A 22,378-nucleotide genomic window follows, 5' to 3' on the forward strand; every position below is an offset into this window, starting at 1 on the left:
ACAAGTGAAGCTAGGTCTTGTAAGGCTTTATTGTATCTTTATATAAAATAAAAAGACAACAACAATACCTGTGACACTTTTTGTGTGAGCTCAAGGGTTAGAGAAGTTAATCCTTAAATTAATTCCTAGTCAAGTTTCTCAGTGTTCTGGTACTTAAGAAGCACAGGGTAAGTGGTGCCTATGTGCTTCTGGTTGTAGTGGTGGCAAACGATCTCAACGTCGTAGAAACTGAACTGGACTTTGACACGCTCGTTGGGCGAGGTCAGGAAACAGAGGGTGTAGAGGGCGAACTCAAACTCAGGACTGACACCGATGAAGATGCTGCCCTTGGGCTTTATACCATTCTTCCAGCTGAACTGCAGTGCCAGGATGTGTTTGTTCTCATCTGGCTGCAGTGAGAGAAGAAAACGAATTGATAAGTGATGAAGAAGCAGAAAAAGCCAGGTCAAAGACTAAGAAACAAGTAGTGTGATTTTTAAGAGGGTTTCTACTTCTTAAAAAAAGAAAAGGAAGAAATGTGGAAAAATGGGAGACTGTACAGATTATTATCAGGTCCAAGAGGTGAAAGTATGACAGCAAATTAAACCTTGACAGAAAAGTCAGCATCCCAGTACATTCTGTACTGGTTACATTGACTATAACATGTAGAGAAAATTTAATACATTTGACTTTAATGTTATACTAATTTAACCGTACTCTCTAGAGTTTTTTATATTTTATGTCATAGGCTTTTTTTAACATTTCAGAAATTTTACTAATTTAATAACCATAATGTACTTACTCATAACATTGAATAATTATGTCATAATGTTAACAAACTTGTAAAATTCTTTGAAATATATATATATATATATATATATATATATATATATATATTTTTTTTTTTTTTTTTTTTTTTTTTTTTCCGTCTGCACTGTGGCACAGGGGACACAATGCTATTGCCTCACAGCAAGAAGGTTCCTGACTTAAATCAAGGCCAGACAGGGCCTGTCTGTGTGGAGTTTGTATGTTCTCCCTCTGCATGCATAGGTTCTGTCCTGGTACTCTGGTGTCCTTCCACAGACCAAAAACAGTTTTGGGCTTTTGCCTTTATTTTGGTGAGAGAGTTGAAGAGAGACAGGAAATCTCATCTCTTATCTCATAGTTTGAGTCAATACATTTAGCTATTTCTTATTTTCCATTAGAAATTTTTGCTCAGAATCTATAACCTTATTAATATATGCTGATTATTGCCGTGGGCGTGTGCGTAATAAGTGGAAATTGTCCAGCATAATACGAAACGATGCAATGCTTCAGAATGAATTAGACTCCTGTTTATGAATTAACCAAAATAGAACTATGTGAAATCCTACAAGAAACACACATACAAACCTTACTAAAGAAGCTTCACCTTGTAGAGACACAATTTTAAAAATGTGTATACATGTGATATTGCCTTTTCTTTAGCTTATTTAAAGTTAGCCTCAGATATTTCAGTGTGCCATGCAGGCATTGAGCATGAAGTAATCTACTGAAAACAGGCAGATTAACTCAGTAATTAGTTCAACTGTCCACCAAGAAATCTGCAAATGTTTGGATATGAAGGACAAAGAAGAAATGGAAACTTAGCAGGGTATGAAGTTCTCATCTATGTGCAAGAATGATGATAAGAACAAGACCATGAGGAGTGCAGGCAAACTTGGGATGAGAAATATTCAAAGTATGTGGTTATGAATGTGTGATAAAGTTATTATAGGAGGTGGTTGTTTGTGTTTAGTCTACAAGATTTAACATGATACTGTCTTGAAAAAACTAAATTTAAACAGAAGTATTTTCCATGTCAAAAAGGTGATATCCCTTCTTAAAATATTTAAATGTCTATTCCATATTGCATGTATACTGTAATATAGAAGCAGCAGTACCAAAATCACCTTCTTGTCATCATTTTGTATGTTTTGGTTAAAACAAAGACATCATACCTGAGGTGAATTTGCATTGACACTGTAGCCTTTATAGTCGATGTGTCCCAGCTTTTCTTGTAGGTAGAGCTGGATCCAGTTGTGAAAGCCAATGACCGTCCGCCTTCCTCTTGTCTCTCCAACAAACACGTGTTCAAACCCTGAGGAGTCTGGCCTGGTGAGAGACAGTAAGGAAAATCTTGGACCTCTCAAACATCTGCTATCAGGTTTATGTTGTGTATCAGAATCTAATCTAAAATAAAGAAACTAAAACAAACAACACCACCACAGGTGAAAATATTCAGACTCAACTGAATGTTGCTGTCAGGACAAAATAACAGTTTTGTAGCTGCATTTCAAGTTGAATATATTCTTTTCACAGTGATACAGACTCCGTGTGGTACACTAGAGTGGGACGATTCCCATCAAAGTGCCAGATTCCACTGGTGAAGTGGAATTTCAGAGCTGTGCCAGAGTCCACCCACCTGCTGGATCCTCTCCTTGCATAAAGCTCAAACCAGATCCTGTACAGCTGCTCCTTGAATTGTGTCTTATCTTCTGGAGAGAGGTGCTTCTCTACCAGGTATTTATGGGCTATCTGTAAATAAACAAGAAACGTCTTTAAAATGTTGTCATTGACATTTGAAGAAACAAGGGTCATACAAGGTTGTTATAGTAACAAATATTTGTAAAGACATTTGTTGTCCCTAAAAAATTCAAACTTTTGACTTACTGGCTCCCTTTAGCACCAAAAAGAGGTCCAAAGTGATTACTTATTCTGTGAAATAGTCGAGTGTCTATAATTTCACAATACCAGACCATAACAAATAGGTAATTTCCACCAAACAGTCTGGTTCAGTTTGGTACAGCACGGTGCACATTTATTTACATTCCATTATCAAAAATTGGGACGGTCTCAAATGACTGATCATACCATGCAATACCATACCAAACCATGCTAGACAACACCTACCATACCCTACCATACCATACTAGACCATACCATACCATACCATACTATACCATACTAGACCATACCATACCACATAATAGACCACACCATACCGTACCGTACCATACTAGACCATACTAGACTATATCATACCATACCATACTATACTAGACCATACCATACCATACCATACTATACCATACCATACCATACCATACCGTACTAGACTATACCATACCATACCATACATACTAGACCATACCATACCATACCATACTATACCATACTAGACCATACCATACCATAATAGACCATACCATACTGTACCGTACCATACTAGACCATACTAGACCATACCAGACCATACTAGACTATACCATACCATACCAGACCATACCATACCATACATTCTAGACTATACCATACCATACTAGACCATACCATACTAGACCATACCATACTAGACTATACCATACCATACCATACCATACTAGACCATACCATACCATACTAGACTATACCATACCATACCATACTAGACCATACTATACTAGACCATACCATACCATACCATACTAGACCATACCATACCATACTAGACTATACCATACCATACCATACTAGACCATACTATACTAGACCATACCATACCATACCATACTAGACCATAACATACAGTACGGTATCGTAACATCAAGTAACGGCGTAATGTAATGTCATGTACAGGTAAGACCTGACCAGAGCAGACGCTACCATACCATACCAGACAATACCAAACCATCTAACCCCACCCACATGAGTATAGCTGAGTGCTTCCATGGCTGTGGGTGGTGATACCAGGTAAGGGGCAGGTACTACTGTAATGAACTTATGTGATGTCATAATAAGCTGTATGGGTTGTTTGTGTTTTCAGACAAAGGTGTACCATGAAGAAAGGACTGGGTTGCCTTACGTTCCATTGGGTGGGATGGTAGATATTCTATACATGAATTTCCGTGCAAAAAATACAAAAAAGTGTTTTCCTGTTGATGGTGTGTCCCCTTTACACAAATCAAAAGACATCAGGAGGTTTTAAGTAACCCTATGAAAACATGCACAGGATAGATCAGCAAAGAAATTAGAAGCACTGCTTTCTCCAAAGGGGGCACCAAAATTGACACATAGAAGTTCCTCATGGGAGCTTTAACTAAAACGCAGGATAAAGAACATGATGCAAAAAAGCAATATTTTTCTGGTAAATATTATGAGACTTGTTTCAGTTATTCAGTACGAATACTTCAAAAATATAATATTGAAAAAATTAAACAACTTCCTCCTCCATTCATTGGCACTTTATTTGAATTGGTCCTTCATGAGATGAGAGTTTGGTTGGAAAAGTTAAAAGGCAGGTACCTTCATTGTGGGGGTCTGTATGATTGAGTCCAGGAACTTGTAGTTCTCGGCCACCTCCTCAGGGGTTACAATTTCTGGCTCACCAGTGTCACTCTCATAGTTATCCAACAGGGAGATAAAAGCTGCAGAAATAAAAACAAAGACTATTTACAAAGGGGATTCGGTTATGCTGAGGGCAATGCTTGATTTTTCAAGATGTAGAAAACGTATAAGTGCTGTCTAGTCTCAAGACACATAATAATACAGACACTTAAAAGAGTTCACAGTATCCGGCCAGATCAGGATCTGTCTTTAGGTCACATATTTTCATTTGGAAATGAAAAATAAAGACTGAAATGGGTTAATTATTAAGAAAAAGTCCCACCTAAACATTTAAACTAGATGGTGTGTGGATTGAGTGATCATGATTGAAGATTGCGCACATGGATGCACACTCTACACATGTTACTGGACGGCATATATCACAGCTCTGATGTTTCCCAGACTTGTCATGCATTGTGACCTGCATCACTCTGTAGGACGAGCCCTTGTTGTAGAAAGCAGCGCTGTTTATTTACAGGGAATTCTTTTATAAAAACCTTCTTTATTACTTTCCTGTTACAAGCATTTCAAGCCAGACAACCAGATCTCAAAACCTAACTCAAAAAACTAAAAAATAATGCTTTACTACTGCTGCACTAATTAAGGGGGATGCCTTTCAATGACCACCACTAAGCTGTCCTCTCTAGTTTTATATGGCATTTAGTGTCTGAACTCCTAAATTAAAGTTATTGCAGCTGTTTTGTGGAAATATGGAGAGGCACCTGGCTGTGGACCTTAGACATCCACAAACTCATGCCCCCTTAGACATATGTGTCTGTTTTTTATTTACTAACTTTTTAATTTAATTTAATTTCTCTTTCAATGGCACTGAGCCATCTTACAGGGGCATTGTGCTCCACCAGCATCAATTGCCTGCAATCTTTTTTTTAATTGAAGCACCCTTTCATTGAAAGCTAAACTCCATAAAGAGAAAATACTAAACAGTAAACCAACGTTTCATTTTATTTCATTTTCATGATAGAGAAAGGCTGTTTTAAAATTGCTGCCATATTCCAGCCTGTGTTTCTGGTGGAAAAGGGCCACATGCAAAGCATTTTGGAGAACTCTATGTCCACATATATATATGGACGTATTCTGAGGCCAGAATACATCAGCACTTTTGAAAATAATTTCTTTCTCAAAATGTGAAATTTATCCACAAAAATAATGACTGGATGACTGTATAGTACATACACCTTATGGAGTTCAGTTTAAATGAAAAAAAAACCTCAATTTAAAAAAAAAGAAAAAATAACAGGCAGTGTACATACAGTGCTTAACAAATTTATTAGACCACCTGTCGTATTTGTCTCAAAGACCATCCAGCATTAAGAAGTGCTTTAATGTGGACTCTTTCATTTTCAGTGAGCCTTCCACGTTTTACCATTTTGAACAGGAATGAGGGATTTCAAACTGAATTCGCCCAAATTTGAGCCGGCTTACTGGGCTTCTCTGAGAGGTCAGAAATGAATCAAGCATAACATTCAGCCACTAAAACTCATTGTTCTTTTCAGGAATGCAAGTAAATAACTATAATTTGACATATTAGTCAAGAAATATTAATGTGCTTTACTATTTTTTGTAAATTTTTTGTATTTTTTGTAAATCCGTAAATTTGAAAATTCATGGATAACAATAATAATTATATTTTAGCATTAAAAATATCATTTTGGTCAAAATGCTTCTACATTTTGGTGTATTAACCATTACAGAAACATAAAAAATGATTTTGGTAATTACCAACGCTGTTAATTTAGGGCAACTGTGGCATAAACCTTACTTTGGTTAGGGTTAGGGTGGTCTAATAAATTTGTTAAGCACTGTACATTTATGAATGTCCAACTGTCCATGCATTTATGGACATCTGATTTTTGCAGCTAGGTTCTCTTAGTAATACCGGGTGCCAGTTGTCTAGTTGTTACGTCCACATGCCCTGATTACAGAGACTCCAGTCCTTAGAGTTCAATTCTGGCCTGTGCCTGCTTCCCCACATGCCATTCCCTACTGTCTCTCCCCAGTTTCCGACTCTATCCACTGTCTTTTATCTATGAGAAAGGCATAAAAGCCCCTAAATAGCATATTTTTTTCATGAAATTGGTAATATTAAAAAGGACATGTGTTTACAAGTTTGAATATGAGGTTAGAAATGTGTCCATTGGGGAGCTGGTGGCCTCATGGTCATATCCATGCACTTTGTTTAAAGAGGCTCTAGTCCACAGAGTGGGCGGCCTGGCTTAAAATCTGGCATGTTGCTCCTTTCCCACCTGCCATTCCCCACTCTCTCTCTCTCTCTCTCTCACTCCCATGTCCAAATCTATCCCCTGTACTGTCTCTATGATAAAATATTTAAAAGTCCCCCAAATAAATCTTAAAAAACAATGTATTTGTAACTGTTTTGCTGTGTTTATACTTGTTAAATCTCTTCAGTTGTACTTGCATTACTTCAGAGCACACCTATAATAAGACCTCAATCTTGATTAGGTCTTCCTTGCTTAATGAAAGATACAGTGTGTAGAACTGGGAATATTAGTGACAGCTAACAGTCAGGATTTGAGAGAAATGCCGTAGAATTAAAAAAAAGAAATGTGTATGTTATTTGGTACTGCAGAAGCAAGCAAGCTGCAAAAATTCAAGATGGCAGAGTCCATGGAGGGTACTCTCCCTATGTATAAAGACAAACACTAATTTCAATAGGCCTACTTACAAATCTTAAGTTCTATTTCTTTCCAAGTTTGTCCTGCCAAATGCCAGTCGGCTATAAATTACACACTGTGCCTTTAAAAGAGGAAGATAACTTAGATAAGCTGAAAACAAATCCTTAAGTACAGAAGTTTAGAAATGTATGTGATTTCTTTGATACTTCAACATTAAATATCTCTAATATTTCAGTGAACTTGATTATGGACAGGGAAACAGGCTGCTAAAGGCCAAACAAACTTCAAACATAGCAAAGGGGGATGAATCCTCCATTTTTCAATGGAAAAGCAGCCTCAGGGTGAACTCTGAATACAAACTATTACATAACCTAAGTTCTCTGTGCAACTCTGTGTGAGGGTATGATTTCTCTCACAAGCTATAAACCATGATTCAGTAAAAACAGCACTAGATGAAAATTGCTGGAGGGAAGCTTCAGCTGTTATTTAGCAGAGGGAGAGGAGGCCGATAGTGGAGGGAGCATCTTTCTCTCCACAGTGCAGTGAACTCAGCGTGCTCTGTGCTTATGCAACATGCCACTGTTCGTCATAAGGAGATTATCAGTAGATGAAAAGGCTTTACACTGACAGGGGATATGTGTGAAGAGATCATGACAAATCAAACGCTTTGTGACAGTTGCAGTTGTATAAGAAGCAGTAACTTCAAGAAAATCAGCAACATCAAGAGGAAATAAACACAACACATGGGGTATTTGCAGCTTCAATTTGACAAAAGAAGTATTAGCCTTATGCACTCACCTAAAAAAGTCTCCTTCTTGAAAATGTTCTCATCAACATATGTAAACAGAGGATATCCTGCTCCGTCATTGTTATCGTTGATGGCCAAGCTGTCTCCAGCTTTGCCCTGCAGCAAAAGGAGAGAACCATTCAAAACTATTGAGTTAGACTTCATATTTGCAGGTGCTACAAGTGGCTCCAAGATGCTCCACAAAACTGAGAGTATGAGTTACCAAATGATCTTCCGTAGATGGGGAGGATCTTGTATTGTGTGTATTGTGCACCTGCAGAGAGATCCTGTAGTCTTTCCCAGGTTTGAGTCTGTTGATGTCGTTGTCCCAAAGCTCTTGCACCATGGCCGACAGCTCTCTGTCACTCTCAATCATGATGCCCCCTCGCTTGTGTTCTTGGTCCCCCAGTGGATCGGTTGATGGCTTTATAGCTAAAAGGAATTAAAGACTTTATGAATTGTAACACCAGTAACAATATGGTCAGCTAAGTTGTGAAATAAACAACAACTTGACAAGATTTAATCATTGACGCCACAAGATGCTAGTGAATGAGGAGGCTGGGAAATGGTTTTAAAATTTCAGCGATACAAGTATCTCTCTTCAGAGTGCTTAAAAAGGACTTTATACCCAAAGTTGACTCAATTTATTGTCACCTTAAACTTAGAATGAATAATGGCACATATAAGAAGGGGTACTTTTGTTATATGTACTGGCAGGATGGCAAATTCAAAAGGTACACAGGAGGAAAGAGGTGAGGCAAAGTGAATTGTTCACATTTTTAGTGTAATGTACATATTCATACAACTATACGGTTATTCATGTCATACAACACAGCTCTAGAGAACAATATAAATGATTATTTTAATTCTAAGGCTTACTTGGTTTGTCTCTACCATCGTCTAATTTCAGGAAGTTCTCTAAATGTGCACTCGGCCCTACTCCAGGAATCCTCCACCCATTTAGTTTTCAGTAAGACAAGCAAGTCAGACTGTGAAAATGCATTAATTATTTCCACCCTAAAATAGTGTCTGGTTTAAAAAAATATCACCAGGGTTTTCCAAATTTGCTTGGGACTCTCTCTGTTGGGTTCCGTCTTTCAAAATTCCTTAAAATTCCTTGAACATTACAATAATAGTATTTCTTATGCATATTTTCTCCAAAAAGCTTTCCAATGATTAATGTTCTTGCCAGTTCATTGAGGTTTTTGTAAAGTGCTGTATAATAATCTCTGTACTAAAAAAATGAAATATTTGATGTACTTTTAAACCTTTTTTCTCTCAACAATTCATTTCATGAACGGTCTCTGGAACTGTAAGATTGACGTATAAAAGGACACACACATTTTAACAGCCAGCACTCTCTATATATACAACTGAAAAAAATATATAAATACATCAGAATGACAAATGTAGAGTTTATTGACTAGCATCATCCCTCTAGCAAACCAAGGAGACCCCCTGGATCCTCATTGGAAAAACACAACATTAGGAGGCATACATTTTAAAATGTAAAGTTTTATAATTAACAAAAATGTTTCAAGGCATTGCAGAAAATCTCACATTTCTACCAGCACATACATTAAAACCTTGATTTTTTTTTCTTCACAAATTTGTGTGGGTAAATCTCGCATTCTTGGTTAACTTCATAGTAGATCTTTAGGCATAAAAGGTTGGTGACAACTGCTCTAAAGCCTATTTTTAAAAAAAAAGGTAGTTTGATTTCTCAACCTGTGTTTATGATAACATTTCTGGTATGACGCAGTTCAAGTTTCATTGATACTTCTCGTAGTTTATTGAAAAAAAAGACATCCAAAACTTTCACAGGCTGGTATTCTTTATAATTGGATTTTTTTAAATTCTTTATCTCTGAAGTCTTGAAAGTACATGAGAGAAAGGCATAGCTGTCTGCATGAGAGGGCCATTCATTCAGTCATTCATTCATTCATTCATTCATTGTCTCTTCCAAAGGATGGCTTTAATTTTTATAGCCACCTGTTTCTACTGTATGAGAATAATATGAATGGGATAAACTGAAAGCTATACTTAAATGTCAAAAAGTAATTCAGTTTTGGTTTTAGATTCTTTAATCAGAGCAGAATTGCACAATAAACTGTCAATCAGTGCATAGCTATTGAAGAGTCGATCATACAAGGTGTTAATTCATCCAAATAAAAGAAAAATAATCAAGTAAATTCAATATATTAGTAGTCTAAAAACAGTTCAAGTTTATGAAACTAAATGTAAAACCTGTGAAGTGTTATGACACACAAGAAGCATTCTTTGCAAATTTACAATGTCCATGTTAATAAAACCTCAATGTGAAGCTTTAGCTTTGACAACTTCAAAGCACTCATTCACAAATGTGTGATATGAAGTCAATGCGGGCCTGTTTCAGTCACACTGTTAAAAAAGCTTTCACAGCCAGGCTGAGTTTAACTATTTGACTTAAAACATGGCTGACAGATCATCACATATCAATGACAATGACCCAGGTGACTTCATCATCACAGTCTGAGCCACAACAGGCCACGTTCAATTAGCCTTACAATAAAATCCACTGACCTTTATCCTCTGAGTCTTTTCTTGCCTCTATGCTTCAGTGAGGAGAAACCAGTGAGTGATTTTAAGGTTATAGAAGCTCCTCAGTGTTGATCAGGTGCTGCTGGTGATGGTTCCCTGTGTTTGTGAGAGCAGGTGTCTTTACGGTCATAGTAACAGATCAGGCAGTCAGACAGTCGGTGTGTGGAGAAAGACCGGCAGGGGCTGCAGGGGGGAGAGAGGGGCCATTTTAAAGGGTTATCCCCTGTCAGCAACTCTAGCCAAAGGGATTACACCATGTTGTCGTTCCTTTTCAATCTCAGGCTACAACGTGGGCTCTTTGTTTCTTTAGTGTTTCATTGTTTCTGTCTCTGTCACAGCATAACCTCTGGATTAAAGGGTAAATATGGGTCATGTTTCAGGTAAGAAGATGATGTAAAGGCTCGGACTTACTTAAACACTACAGTGCGGGTTTTTTTAATTACCATTTGGTCAAAACCAAGAAAAACTCTAGATAAATGAGCAGGAAAATGATGTTTGTGATGATTCTGAATAAAGCACAAGGTAAGATAAACTTGTATTACTCAACCAGGCCTACTTTTTAATTTCATTAAAAAATGCTAATGCTGTTTTTTTTAGGACTTTACCATTACTGTCAAAAATCCATCCTATTCCATGACTGTTACACTGAAAATTTAAAGAAAAACCTCAACGTTGGTAATTTAGTCTGCTTCAGCAAAATTCAAGTGATTGGACACAAATTAAAGATACATAGTAAATAATTTAGTTTCAAAAAAGCAAAAATCTCTGATTTTCTTAACAAAAGGCCATTTTTAGTAAGAGAGATTGAGACATTTGATGGCAAAGTATTAAAAATTGTTGATAGAATCTACTTTAATGATAAATCATATCCAAAAGTACTAGAGCGTTAGAGACTTTTGCTCCACAGTTGGTCAGATTGATGGCAACACTTTGTGCATTCTAGACAGTGTGCTTGAGTAACTCTACATTTTTGTTTGTGAAACAAAATAAGTCTCTATACTCAGCATTTAGGACCTTTGGCTTTTGCTCTGTTGGTACTGAAGCAGGCATTGATTATGCTTGATTTTACTAGCATCATATCCAAGTCATCAATATTGTTATCCTGACAGCACTATTGGTTGGAGTTTTCCACGCAAATAATTATCCAGTTGAAGTCACTGTGTCATCTATTTTTCTTTCAAGAGATGTAGTCCCTCTGTTTCACTGATAACATATCTAAAAAGTGCATCAAGAGAAAAAACCATAGCCACCATTAGATTATCCTCTGGTGCACTGTTTCTGTCCTAACAGCATCGTCTCACCTGAAGCTTTATTCAATAGATATGCCAACCTGGTAAAGATCAAACTGAATTTTGCAGAAACTCTTCCTTTGTGAGGTGAAGTTTTTGTTTCAACTTTTATACTGATAACTCCTGTGAGATTAAACATGCAACTGTCCTGCAGTTAAAAGCCAACTTACTTGTTCACTAACATTACCTGTTGCACACACTGCTCAAAATAACATCCAATAACTTTATGCATGTACTGACTTTTGAGGATGTCAGATTATGAACAATCACCTTGCATCATATTTAGCATTTCCTTCCCATTTTTTGATGCAGTGAGCGTAATAAAATTTAAAAAAAATTAAAAAGCATCATTAACATCAACGGCTTTAATTAACCAAGACGACTGTGTCTCAGGGTTTTATGTCATGAAGGCACTGGCTGAGGCTGGAGCCATCTGGGCTATTCTTGTGAATGTGGTATCTCAAGAACACTTTGATGATTTGATTCTGGAGGTCATGGGTCAAAGGTCAAGGTCACTGATTGCCATGTTTATCCCATGCTTATAATTCAAGTCATATTGCTATAGAAACCACCCCTGTCCACCACCAGGCTTTCACCGTCTGGTAATTGTATACCTTGTTGAGGCAAACAGTACAACTACCAGGCAGTAGCTCTAGTTTCATACTACAGCTGCACAAATGCCCTACTCTGTTTTTCTTTATTTTTTGTCAGACAGCAGATGAAAGAGCAGATATGTCTTTCTAAGGAACAGAAATATTTTGTACCGTTCTCCATTTAGAAATACGTTAAACATGCTGTGTAGCTGAGCATCAGCACTGTGGGCAGACTGTGTGAGGACATGATTATTATTCCCCAATGAAAACTACCATTTTTAAAAGTATTTCCCAAGTGTTGTTAAACAGAGCAAATAATTTTTAACATAGCTTTTCCAAACATCCTTATTTCATTTTGGATGCTTACATTATTCTTCTTTTCACACAAAGAAACAAAATTATTTCACAAAAAAACAAAAACTACCAGGGTCAAAATCATAAGCCCCCTTTAGAACTGACCTTTTTGTTGAGCCATAGCACAAATCACTGTTGTGCAATGATGCGCTTTAACTTTGTAGTGCTCAAAGCTTGTAAAGTCAAGATAATACTGAGGTATATCTTCAAATTTACACACAGTATAAAAACTTCACTAAGGGTTTGAGCTGTCACTAGAGAAAGCATCATGGCAAAAAACAAAGCAGTCAGTTTAGACTTGGGAAAAAGAATTGTTGATGCTCACAAAGCTGGAGAAGGATAAGTTATCACTGCGTTTCCAAGTGTCAAGAATTTGAGTATCACCATGAAATTCTAAGAGAGCCACACAGTACAGAACAAAACTGGCAGAGGAAGGAGAACAATTTCAAAGACTGGAAAGAAAACTAGTGAGAGATGTTTCTAAAGACCCCAGAACAACTGCAGAGACACTTGAGAATGACTTAGCCAAGTCAGGGATTGTAGTCTCAAAGAAGATGATCATCAGTGCCCTGCACAGGAATGGACCGAGAAATTGAGGACCAAGATTATGTACACTCAAGGCATGTCCTTTGGTGAGATGAGACTAGAGTTCTTTGTCCAGAGATATTGCTTATGTTTGGAGAAAGAAGAGAGAGGTGTATAACCCCAAGAAGTGCATCAGGAACTGGGAATCTCATAAAGATGGAAGGAATTGTGAAGATTTTTAAAGGAAAACCTCAAGCATTCTACAGCAAAACAGGGTCTGGAATTTGTCTTCCAAAACGACTTAAGACATGCATCACTCCTGGTGAAGAACTACCGCCCAATGTGAAAGTTATTGACTGGCCTGCACAAAGCCCTTGAATCCCATTGAAAATCTGTAGGTTGAACAGAAGACTAAGGTCCATGCTAGAAGATCATCAAATCTGGAGGAGTGCGAGAGATTGGTCAAAGAAGAATGGGCTGGGATTCCTCAGGAGACGAGTCTGAGACTTGTTAAAAACTATATCAAACGACTGCAGGCTGTTATCCAGCAAGAAGGAGACACAACTAACTAAAAGCATCGGGGGGGCTAATAATTTAGTTGTTTTTGGTAGTTTTTGTGAATTTATTTTGTTTCTGTGTCCAGAGTAAAACAAGAGAGCAACAAAATAAGCATCCATAATAAAACCAGAATGTTTAGAAAAGCTGTGTAATAATAACTTGCTCTGTTTAACAGCATTTTGGAAATACTTGGGAAAAACTGACATTTTCATAACAATTTCATAATAATTTTGTTCTGTCTGTAAGTAAAATGTATTGGATCTTCACAACAACAAGGAGGGCAGGTGTGCAGTGTTAGCCATTACAAGTCCTAGATGAAATAAATAGACAAAATGTGAAGTTGGAACATTTATTTAGAACAGTATGATGAATTAACTGAAAAGGGGTTCTGTAGGACCTGATTTCAAATGATTCTGCATTAACAGTGACTTTGCATTACAGGAAAAATGAATCCATGCACTAGCTGAACCCTGATAACATTTTTAAGCATCTACACTGGGAAAAAAATCTGAAAATAGCTTGCACTTTTGAATCTGTAAGGAAAAAATCTGTTAGCATAACTTGTTGAACGGAACTGCTTGTGTCAGATTGTCCTATTAATGATCAAATGTTTAAACAACAAGAAACTTAAATAAATTAACATTATAAAAAATATTCTGTATGTCTAGACATTGTCAGGATTCTCCGCCTTCTCTTTGACACCAATGTTTGGCAACAGAAGAATACAAGTTGTACAGAGCAGGTTTTGAATGATTCCAGTCCTTTGGCTATTTAACAAGTGAGGATTTCCTTTCTCACTCAAAGTTCCCTAATTGACTTTCTAGTATTCTCTCACACACACCATGATCACAGTCCCTGTTACCACATCAGAGGATCTACTGTCACGAATATGTGAAGCAGTGCCTTTCTTTGTTACAATTCCTCCTCTCAGTCACCTGGCTTTTAGCATATGGATTGACAAGCAACTTTTCTATGAATCAACTCATTATAACTCCATACAGGGCCCAGCCTAAAACGAAAACAAAAAGTCAGTTAAACCAGAGCTGAGTAACAAATCCTGCTCTTTAACTGATCCTTTACTTTTTCACCCACTCACAATCCTTTGTAAGGTTATAAAAATAGACTTAAATATTCACACTTGAGTTTGTTTAAGGTATCTGTGCCTTAATTCTGACATGTGAATAGAACAATTCATAGGCTAGATTCTAAGTAGCTCAGTGAGGATAATTGGTATGACAAAGATGGGTAAAACAACAATCCAAATTCCTCCTTTAAGTAGCTTATTGTAAGCAAACACCTTGACTCGAACCAAACTGAGCATAACCAGGGGTTGTTATCTTCTAACTCATTAAGATGTCAAAATTAATCAGAAGCTAATTGTGCATTTCACTATTTTCCTCTGACAACACATTCAAAGTCAGAGATGTTGCTGCTTCTCTGTCGTGCTGCTTTTCAGGTGGTGAGTTGTATAGATGAAGGAAATATGACAAAGACTTGTCATTTGTTTTAACTCAGTGGCTATACATTTGTGGATAGTGAAAATCGAGGGTAGACACTGGGCCAGATTTCAAGGGAATATTTGATCAATAATTACCTGCAATCAGGCAACCGCTAATGTAGCAGTCAGCCACTTCTTTGCTAATATTACCATAAACTAAAAACTAATGCCTCCCCATTAGTGCTGTTGAACACTGACAAATGGTTATGTTTGCTAAGGCTGTAAGATAAAGTAATATTAGTGAAGATGTTGCTAATTGCTTATTTTAATAATTGAAGGGGCTAAAATAAGCATGTATCAATGTGATTTTTAAAACTACCACCATTGTTTCTCCTTTGCTTGACATCTCTGCCTGATTAGAAAAACACATGATACCTTTTTAGGTTTTGTATCAGATACCATTCTATATTCTGTATATTAGCATTGGTACATGGCTGACATGGCACAGCTGTGCAGATGTAGTGCGTACAATGGGTGATGGTGAGTGATGTGAGATAAAGTGCATTCACATGGAGCATACAGCTGTGAGGCTTTGCACTGGTGTCAGTCCTCCTCATCGCTCCAGAAGGCCTCTTCTTCATCAATATCCACACCCTGGAAAAGTCTGCAAGAGGCAGGAAAACATATTACACCAATGCGTTTGAAGAGGAAAGTAAGAGTCAGTAGCTCAATGGCTGAGGCATCGAACAAAAGACAAGAAATACATCACTCACTGGCTGTAACATGGTGAACTTGGGTTGTTATAGTGACTGTAAGGGTTGACTTTGCTGAGCTGACCCAGACAAAGCCAACAGAAGTATTGTCTGCAGGAGGTACAGGTCATCTTGTTGCAGCCATCTGCTTTCTACAGAGACACAGACAACTGTGTGAGCGAAAGAAGATTCAGTTACAGAGTTCAGTATTAGTGACTAAAAAAACTTGGGACAAGACATAGGACTCTTGAGGAGAAATTAAGATTAGAATATAAATACTACAGTAGAGAGTAAATGCTAGAGATGTAAACCAGAATCTTTTCTGAACAGTTAAAAGCTTTCCACATTACAAATTTAACATTAGGAATTACAATACTTTTACTTTTATCCCAACAACTGAGAGTAGAAAGGTTATAGTCTGTTCCTTTGCACTGTTACCAGCAGGGGGAGCCTCACCTGTATATTGGTTCCGCAGCGAGGGCAGGATTTGCAGTTCTCATTCAGCCAGTCTCGGCTAAAAGACTCTTCCACTGCTTTCTGGATCACTCTCTTGCCAAATCGTTGCTCCATGAACTTTTTCCCCTCATCTGAGGCTGTCACATACTCGTCTCTGAGGTTACGCAAGTCATCTGACACCAGACATACACAGGGACAGTAGCAGCTAAGAGCAGGGGAGACATGGTACAGACTGATAGAAAATAAAAAAATTAAACCATCTTTAACCATCATTGCAGAGCATAAAGCAACATAATTCATGACAACGAATAATAAAATGATCTTTGGGTCTTTAAATATTCAAACATCACAACTTTACAGTTTCAACTGACCATTTTTAAAATACAGCATGTTAAATCATTAAAAAATATATTCAAAGTGCACATTTTCAATTTGTATAAAATTCTGCAAATAAGTTCATTAAATTATTGCCTACCACAGCTCTCGAAGGCATTGCTTTAGAGGTAATCTGTCCGCAGAGCATTTGTTTTTTAAACGTGACAACCTGAGTCAATTGACACACCTGCTGACATTCAATTTTAAACATTTTTATGAATTATTAAAAAAAAAAAAACCCACAAAGATGTCAGAACCACATCAGCTAGAGCAATGGTCCTTTGCTTACTGTAATGTGAGAAACAGCAGTATTTTTCTAACTCAGTTCAAGCACAGATATACTCCAAGCTAATGTAAAACTAGGCATTCATATGAGACCAACATTCATACACATCAATATACAGTGCCTATAAAAAGTATTCAACCCCTTGGATGTTTTACCCTTTTGATTTTATAAATTAATCATGGACAATATAATTTGGATTTTTTAACAAAAAAATTACAAAGAAACTCTTTAATGTCAAAGTGAAAACAGATTTCTGCCAAGTAATGTCAATTAAAAAATATGTATGGTAAAATAAATGACTGCACAAATACTGCACTAATTGGCATTACTTTGTAGAGATCTGATTTCATTTTGACAAGAGTTTTTTTGTATGTTTTGGCCAAGGGGGTGAATACTTAGATGCTGTAAGATGCCACAAAATTTAACATTTGCTGTTTTGAGTTTTTTATCCTGTGAAACAAAATGACTGTTGGCTTCAGTGAAATTACCTGCAGTAATTTTACAGTTGGAGAGACCATGATAGCCCAGCTTGCACAGTGTGCAAAAAGCATACTGGCAGGCTGAGCAAATGCCCATGGTTGTGTCTGGCTCCACCATGACAGCAGTGCCACAAGACTGGCGGGGACAGTAGACTACGTCAGCCATGAGGTCCAGACTGGATTGAAGCAGCAAGCGGTCATAACGGGCAAACAGCTCCTCATCCACCAGCTGCTTCACCTGAAGGATGAGAACAACTGATTTAGTAAAATAAAATATTCAGCACAAACATGGACATACTTTTACTTAAGAGCCTCCTCACCTGCAACTGTGTGGCTAAGGAGGTACACTTGGGCTCAGGGCAGTTAAGGCACTGAACGTTGCCGTCCCGTATTTGGATCTGGAAGTACTCAGTAATGCAGGCCTTGCAGTAAACATGCTGACAGTCCTTAAAGCAGAGGCAGTTGGAGCCCAGCTTCTCAACAAAGCAGATCCCACAGCAGAACACTTTGCCATCGAACACCCTTTGGCGCTGCGCCTCGTCAAAATCTAGGAGCTGAGGTAGGAGGTCGGCACGAGGATCCATCAACAGGACGGCCCGTGAGTCCAACTGAGAAGATGAAGACGTCTGCTGCTCAGACTTCTTCTTCTTCATTTCTCTTTTACTTTCCTCTGAGCTTTCAGAGAGACTCCCACACTGTGCCACCGCTGAACAAAATCATAGATTAATTACATAAAATTATTCCAGAAGTGTTCCTATTACAATCAAGAAGTTTGCTCCTTAAAGACACTTCAGCTACATTATAGGTTGTTTGTTTGTTTGTATGTTTTTTGTTTTTAATGTTACTAACAAACATACACTTTACCTGTGTCATTTTTCCTGCGCTCACCACCTGCCTTACTTCCTCCTTTGATGACCTCCAGAGGTGATTGAATTCCCAAAAAGTCCAGAGCTTCTTCTTTGAGAAGCTGGATCCATGTGAAAAGAATCACACAGCCCTGGCTTTCCTCCCACAGTTCATCGAGGCGTCTACACAGAGCACTCATCTGAGGGGGTGAGAAAAAAAAAGGCGAAGTACTTCACAAAACTTATTGAAAAGTTAAAAATGACATAAAGCAAAAGCCATCCAGTTATCTATCATCTCTAATTTTTGCTAACATTCAGCACATCAGAGTTTTTAATGCAACTTACTGCAGAATTTTATTAGCCAAACAGTCTTACCTGTGCTCTGGTCATCCATTTAGAGCTAAGGGTAAAGATGGGGGCAGATTTAGATGGATAGTCTTCAGGAAGCTCAAAGTTGAGTATCAAAGGGGGTAAGAAGCTAATGTCATATTCCAGTTCCTTTTCTCCTGTAAAATAATGCATAGCAATAAATCAAATTCTTGAAGAAAGTGACATTCACAAAAAATAACAGAAATATACATGACAAAAATCTTCATTGAAGACTTTTATTTTGACAAGCAACATCAGGAAATTGAGTGTATTCAGCAGCAACCTCACTACATAGACGTCTCATAAAAAGGAAAGAAATATAACTTAACATGAGTCAGAAAGTAAAACATTATGTATGCTTAAAGTGATAACTTTTTACCTCTAATCTGTTTGCCAGTTATGACATAAATGTAGGCTAAATGTTTCTCTGGTGGCTTAAAAAATGTTTTAACATAGCAGCATAGCAGACAGGTAGTACCTGTATTAAAAATCTGAGAGGGTCATCTTTCTGGTGCGTGGGTGTGGCTTTGGCACATACAACTAACATGCCCGCAGCCTCCTAGAGCAGATATTAATGCCTCCTTTATCATGATTTTGAAGCTTAATTTCATTTACTTAAATCTGTTATTTATTGCTGACATTTGGCCTGGTGGTTTATAACACACTGGCCTGTCATACAACAATCATAAAATACAGATTTTAAAATCACTTTATCGGGACTTTAAATGGTGAATAGCAAAAAGCATTAGCTACTGTACCATTTCTCCCTAAAAATAGCTGCACAACATCTACTTTTTGCCTCAAACTTTCTTATTCCCGAGCACAAATCCGCAAACCTGCTGAAAAAGGATAAACAACCCACTTTTCCAGTTTGGGTCTTGAGCCACCAGTTGAAAACCATCTTGAGAACCTCTTTATCCTCTCGTATCCAGTAGAAGATAACAGTAAAGAAAGCATACTAAAGCAGACATACCTCTGACAACCACTTTGAAATCAGGGGGGAGCTCCAGGAGGAATTGTATCTCTCCCCCCTGTGCTGTCTCTGCCCGGTGAAACTCTTCTTCATCATAAATACTTGCTAAAGCAAGCAGCTCATCCTCCTGGGCTTCCTTGTCCTCAGACATTTACATTCCTGCAAAAACCATGAAACGTGACAAAGGATCATATTATTGAAATCTTTACAAATATTAATTGCTGTAGTGGCAAATGGATACCACTACATAGACTACAGAGACTGTCATTACACACAGCTAACGCGGCTTTGTTGTGACATAACGTCAGTCCACCAGAGCTAAAGTCCAGCTAACATGCTAGCTCAACTGTTAGCACGCTAATGCTACAGACCAAGAAGAAACTTTCTCCAGACTAGAGGTGTATGGTATAAGGTGAAACTCTTTTAAATAAAGGTGGCTGTTGTTATTGACATGGATAGACAGGTAAAATTTACGCAGGTACGGTAAAGCAACCGAATTCAAAGACTAGCATTTAAGTATTTAGGCTAGCAAGCTAGCAGTGCTGGATGATGTAAACAGTGGCAATGGCTAAAGTCAGAACTCTTCCACAACTTTTCTCTGCGGCCGTTTTTAATGTTCATGTTAGGGAAAGTGCAAAATAGCTAATACGCTGATGGTGACACCGCAGTTAAGTAGAATGGCGTCTTTCTTACCTTATCCGACCAAAACTCCAGTGACTCCTGCACTATTACCTACTAGTTCATGACTGAGGGCAGTGTGGGTCTTACAGCTCCGCTTGCAGGCTGGTCGTCATACTGCAGGTTAATATTGGGACATTTACTGCACATGTACTGTATTTGAAGTGACAAACTCACATCAGTCTTTAGAGTTAGCCCATAACAGATGTGGTCTCAAGACTCTTGTAAAAAGAAACATGTCTGGACTAACGCTAAACCACCTAACAGCACTTTGCAACATCTGGCAAGTAACAGAAGCAAGAGACAACTTCCTCTGAGCAGAACCAGACTATTGTTCAAGTTGAACAAGCTGGTTTGGGTTTACAGGTTTGGGGGTGGGATAGAGGAAGACAGAGACAAAGTAGCAGAAGAATAACCTGACTAAGTACTGGGCCTGAATATAACTACACTCCCCTCCAAAAGTATTGGAATGGTGGATGCCTTTATTTTTGCTGTAGACTAAAAACATTTGGGTTTGACATCAAAAGATGAAAATGAGACAAGAGATCAATATTTATTTTTATTTCCAGGTATGTACAGCTGGATCTGATGCACAACTTAGAAGATAGCACCTTTTGTTTGAATCCACACATTTTTCATGTAAGCAAAAGTGTTGAACATGTGACTGACAGGTGTGTTTAGTTGCCCAGGTGTGTCCTATTACATTGAATGTTCACAGGATAAATAGTGCTGAATGTCTACACTCTGTTTCAGATTTGGGTTTTGCCTGTGCAGACAGCATTATAGTTAGAGGTGTAACCAACATGAAAACGAGAGAGCTGTCTAATGAAAAACAAGCGATTGTGATGCTGAGAAGATGGAAAATCAATCAGAGCCATTTCACAAACAATGGCCATAGCCAGTACAACCATCTGGAGTCCTGAAGAAGCAAGAAACCAGTGGTGTACTCAGTAACAACTGTGAATGGTTAGACCAAGAAAAACAACAGCAGCTGATGACAGAAACATTATGAGAGCAGTAAAGAAAGACCCTTAAACAACTGTTAGTGACATCAATAACCTCCAGAGGACAGGAGTGAAGGTATCACCATCTACTGTTCACAGAAGACTTAACGAACAAAAGCCCAGAGGCTACACCAGGAGATGCAAACCACTCATTAGCAAAAACAGGAAGGCCAGGCTGGAATTTGCCAAAAAGTACAGAAATGAGACACAGGCATTCTGGGACAAAGTTTTATGGACCGATGAGACAAAGATGAACCTTTACTAAAGTGATGGAAAGGCTAAAGTTTGGAGAAAGAAAGTATCTGCTCATGATCCCAAACATACAAGCTCATCTGTGAAACACAGTGGAGGTAATGTCATGGTTTGGGCTTGCATGGCTTCTTCTGGGACAGCCTCACTAATCTTCATTGTTGATGTAACACATGATGATAGCAGAAATGAACTCAGAAGTCTGCAGAAACATTTTGTCTGCCAATTTAAAGAAACTGATTGGGAGATCCTTCATCATGCAGCAAGATAATGACTCAAAACACACTGCCAAAACAACAAAGGAGTTCATCAAGAGTAAGAAGTGAAAGATTTTAGACTGGGCAAGTCAATCTCAGGACTCAGGATTAACCCTTAAACCCTATAGAGCACTTTACCTGCTATAGAGGAGACTGAAGAGAGTAATCCCCCAAAACAAACAACCGAAAGAGGCTGCAGTGACAGCCTGGAAAAGCATCAAAAAAGAAGGAAACAAAAGTTTGGTGATGTCAGTGGGTCACAGGCTTGATGCAGTTATTGTAAGCAAAGGATTTGCAGCTAAATATTTAGTCTCATTCTCTTTAGTCTATTTTAAGTATCTCTATTCCAATATTTTCACTCACCTAAAAATGTGGTGCATTGTTACAAATAAAGATATATCCTAAGTTGTGTATCTGATCCAGATGTGAATACCTGGAAATAAAAGCTGAAATGTTGATCTTTTACCTCATATTCATCTTTTTGTGTCAAACCCAAATGTTTTCAGTCTACAGCA

The 22,378-nt window shown here is 37.8% G+C and overlaps 2 protein-coding genes across 7 annotated transcripts; both read right to left on the reverse strand.

Annotated features, from left to right (window-relative positions):
- Positions 1–10,501, reverse strand: endou2 (endonuclease, polyU-specific 2). 2 transcript variants are annotated; one of them, XM_041801294.1, is made up of 7 exons: positions 10,366–10,501; positions 8,078–8,235; positions 7,815–7,920; positions 4,282–4,403; positions 2,423–2,535; positions 1,959–2,112; positions 1–389 (listed from the first exon to the last, which is right to left on the reverse strand). In XM_041801294.1, the coding sequence occupies exons 2-7, from the start codon at positions 8,177–8,179 to the stop codon at positions 126–128; spliced, it is 861 nt and encodes a 286-aa protein (XP_041657228.1). In that variant the 5' UTR covers positions 8,180–8,235; positions 10,366–10,501; the 3' UTR covers positions 1–125. The 2 variants fall into 2 exon arrangements, with proteins under 2 accessions (XP_041657228.1, XP_041657227.1); XM_041801293.1 differs by having other exon boundaries at positions 8,027–8,235.
- rnf14 (ring finger protein 14) lies at positions 10,444–20,462 on the reverse strand. 5 transcript variants are annotated; one of them, XM_041801290.1, is made up of 10 exons: positions 20,369–20,462; positions 19,676–19,834; positions 18,709–18,839; positions 18,353–18,533; positions 17,809–18,194; positions 17,498–17,726; positions 16,349–16,521; positions 15,914–16,044; positions 15,721–15,804; positions 10,444–10,566 (listed from the first exon to the last, which is right to left on the reverse strand). In XM_041801290.1, exons 2-9 carry the CDS (start codon positions 19,824–19,826, stop codon positions 15,744–15,746), a joined length of 1,443 nt encoding a protein of 480 aa, XP_041657224.1. In that variant the 5' UTR covers positions 19,827–19,834; positions 20,369–20,462; the 3' UTR covers positions 10,444–10,566; positions 15,721–15,743. The 5 variants fall into 5 exon arrangements, with proteins under 5 accessions (XP_041657224.1, XP_041657223.1, XP_041657226.1 ...); XM_041801289.1 differs by having other exon boundaries at positions 10,507–10,566; positions 15,710–15,804; XM_041801292.1 differs by lacking the exon at positions 10,444–10,566 and adding an exon at positions 14,038–14,711.
- Between the last annotated feature and the right edge of the window lie 1,916 nt (positions 20,463–22,378).

This window comes from Cheilinus undulatus, linkage group 12 (assembly GCF_018320785.1).
Source record: "Cheilinus undulatus linkage group 12, ASM1832078v1, whole genome shotgun sequence".
NCBI classification, from domain to species: Eukaryota; Metazoa; Chordata; class Actinopteri; order Labriformes; family Labridae; genus Cheilinus; species Cheilinus undulatus.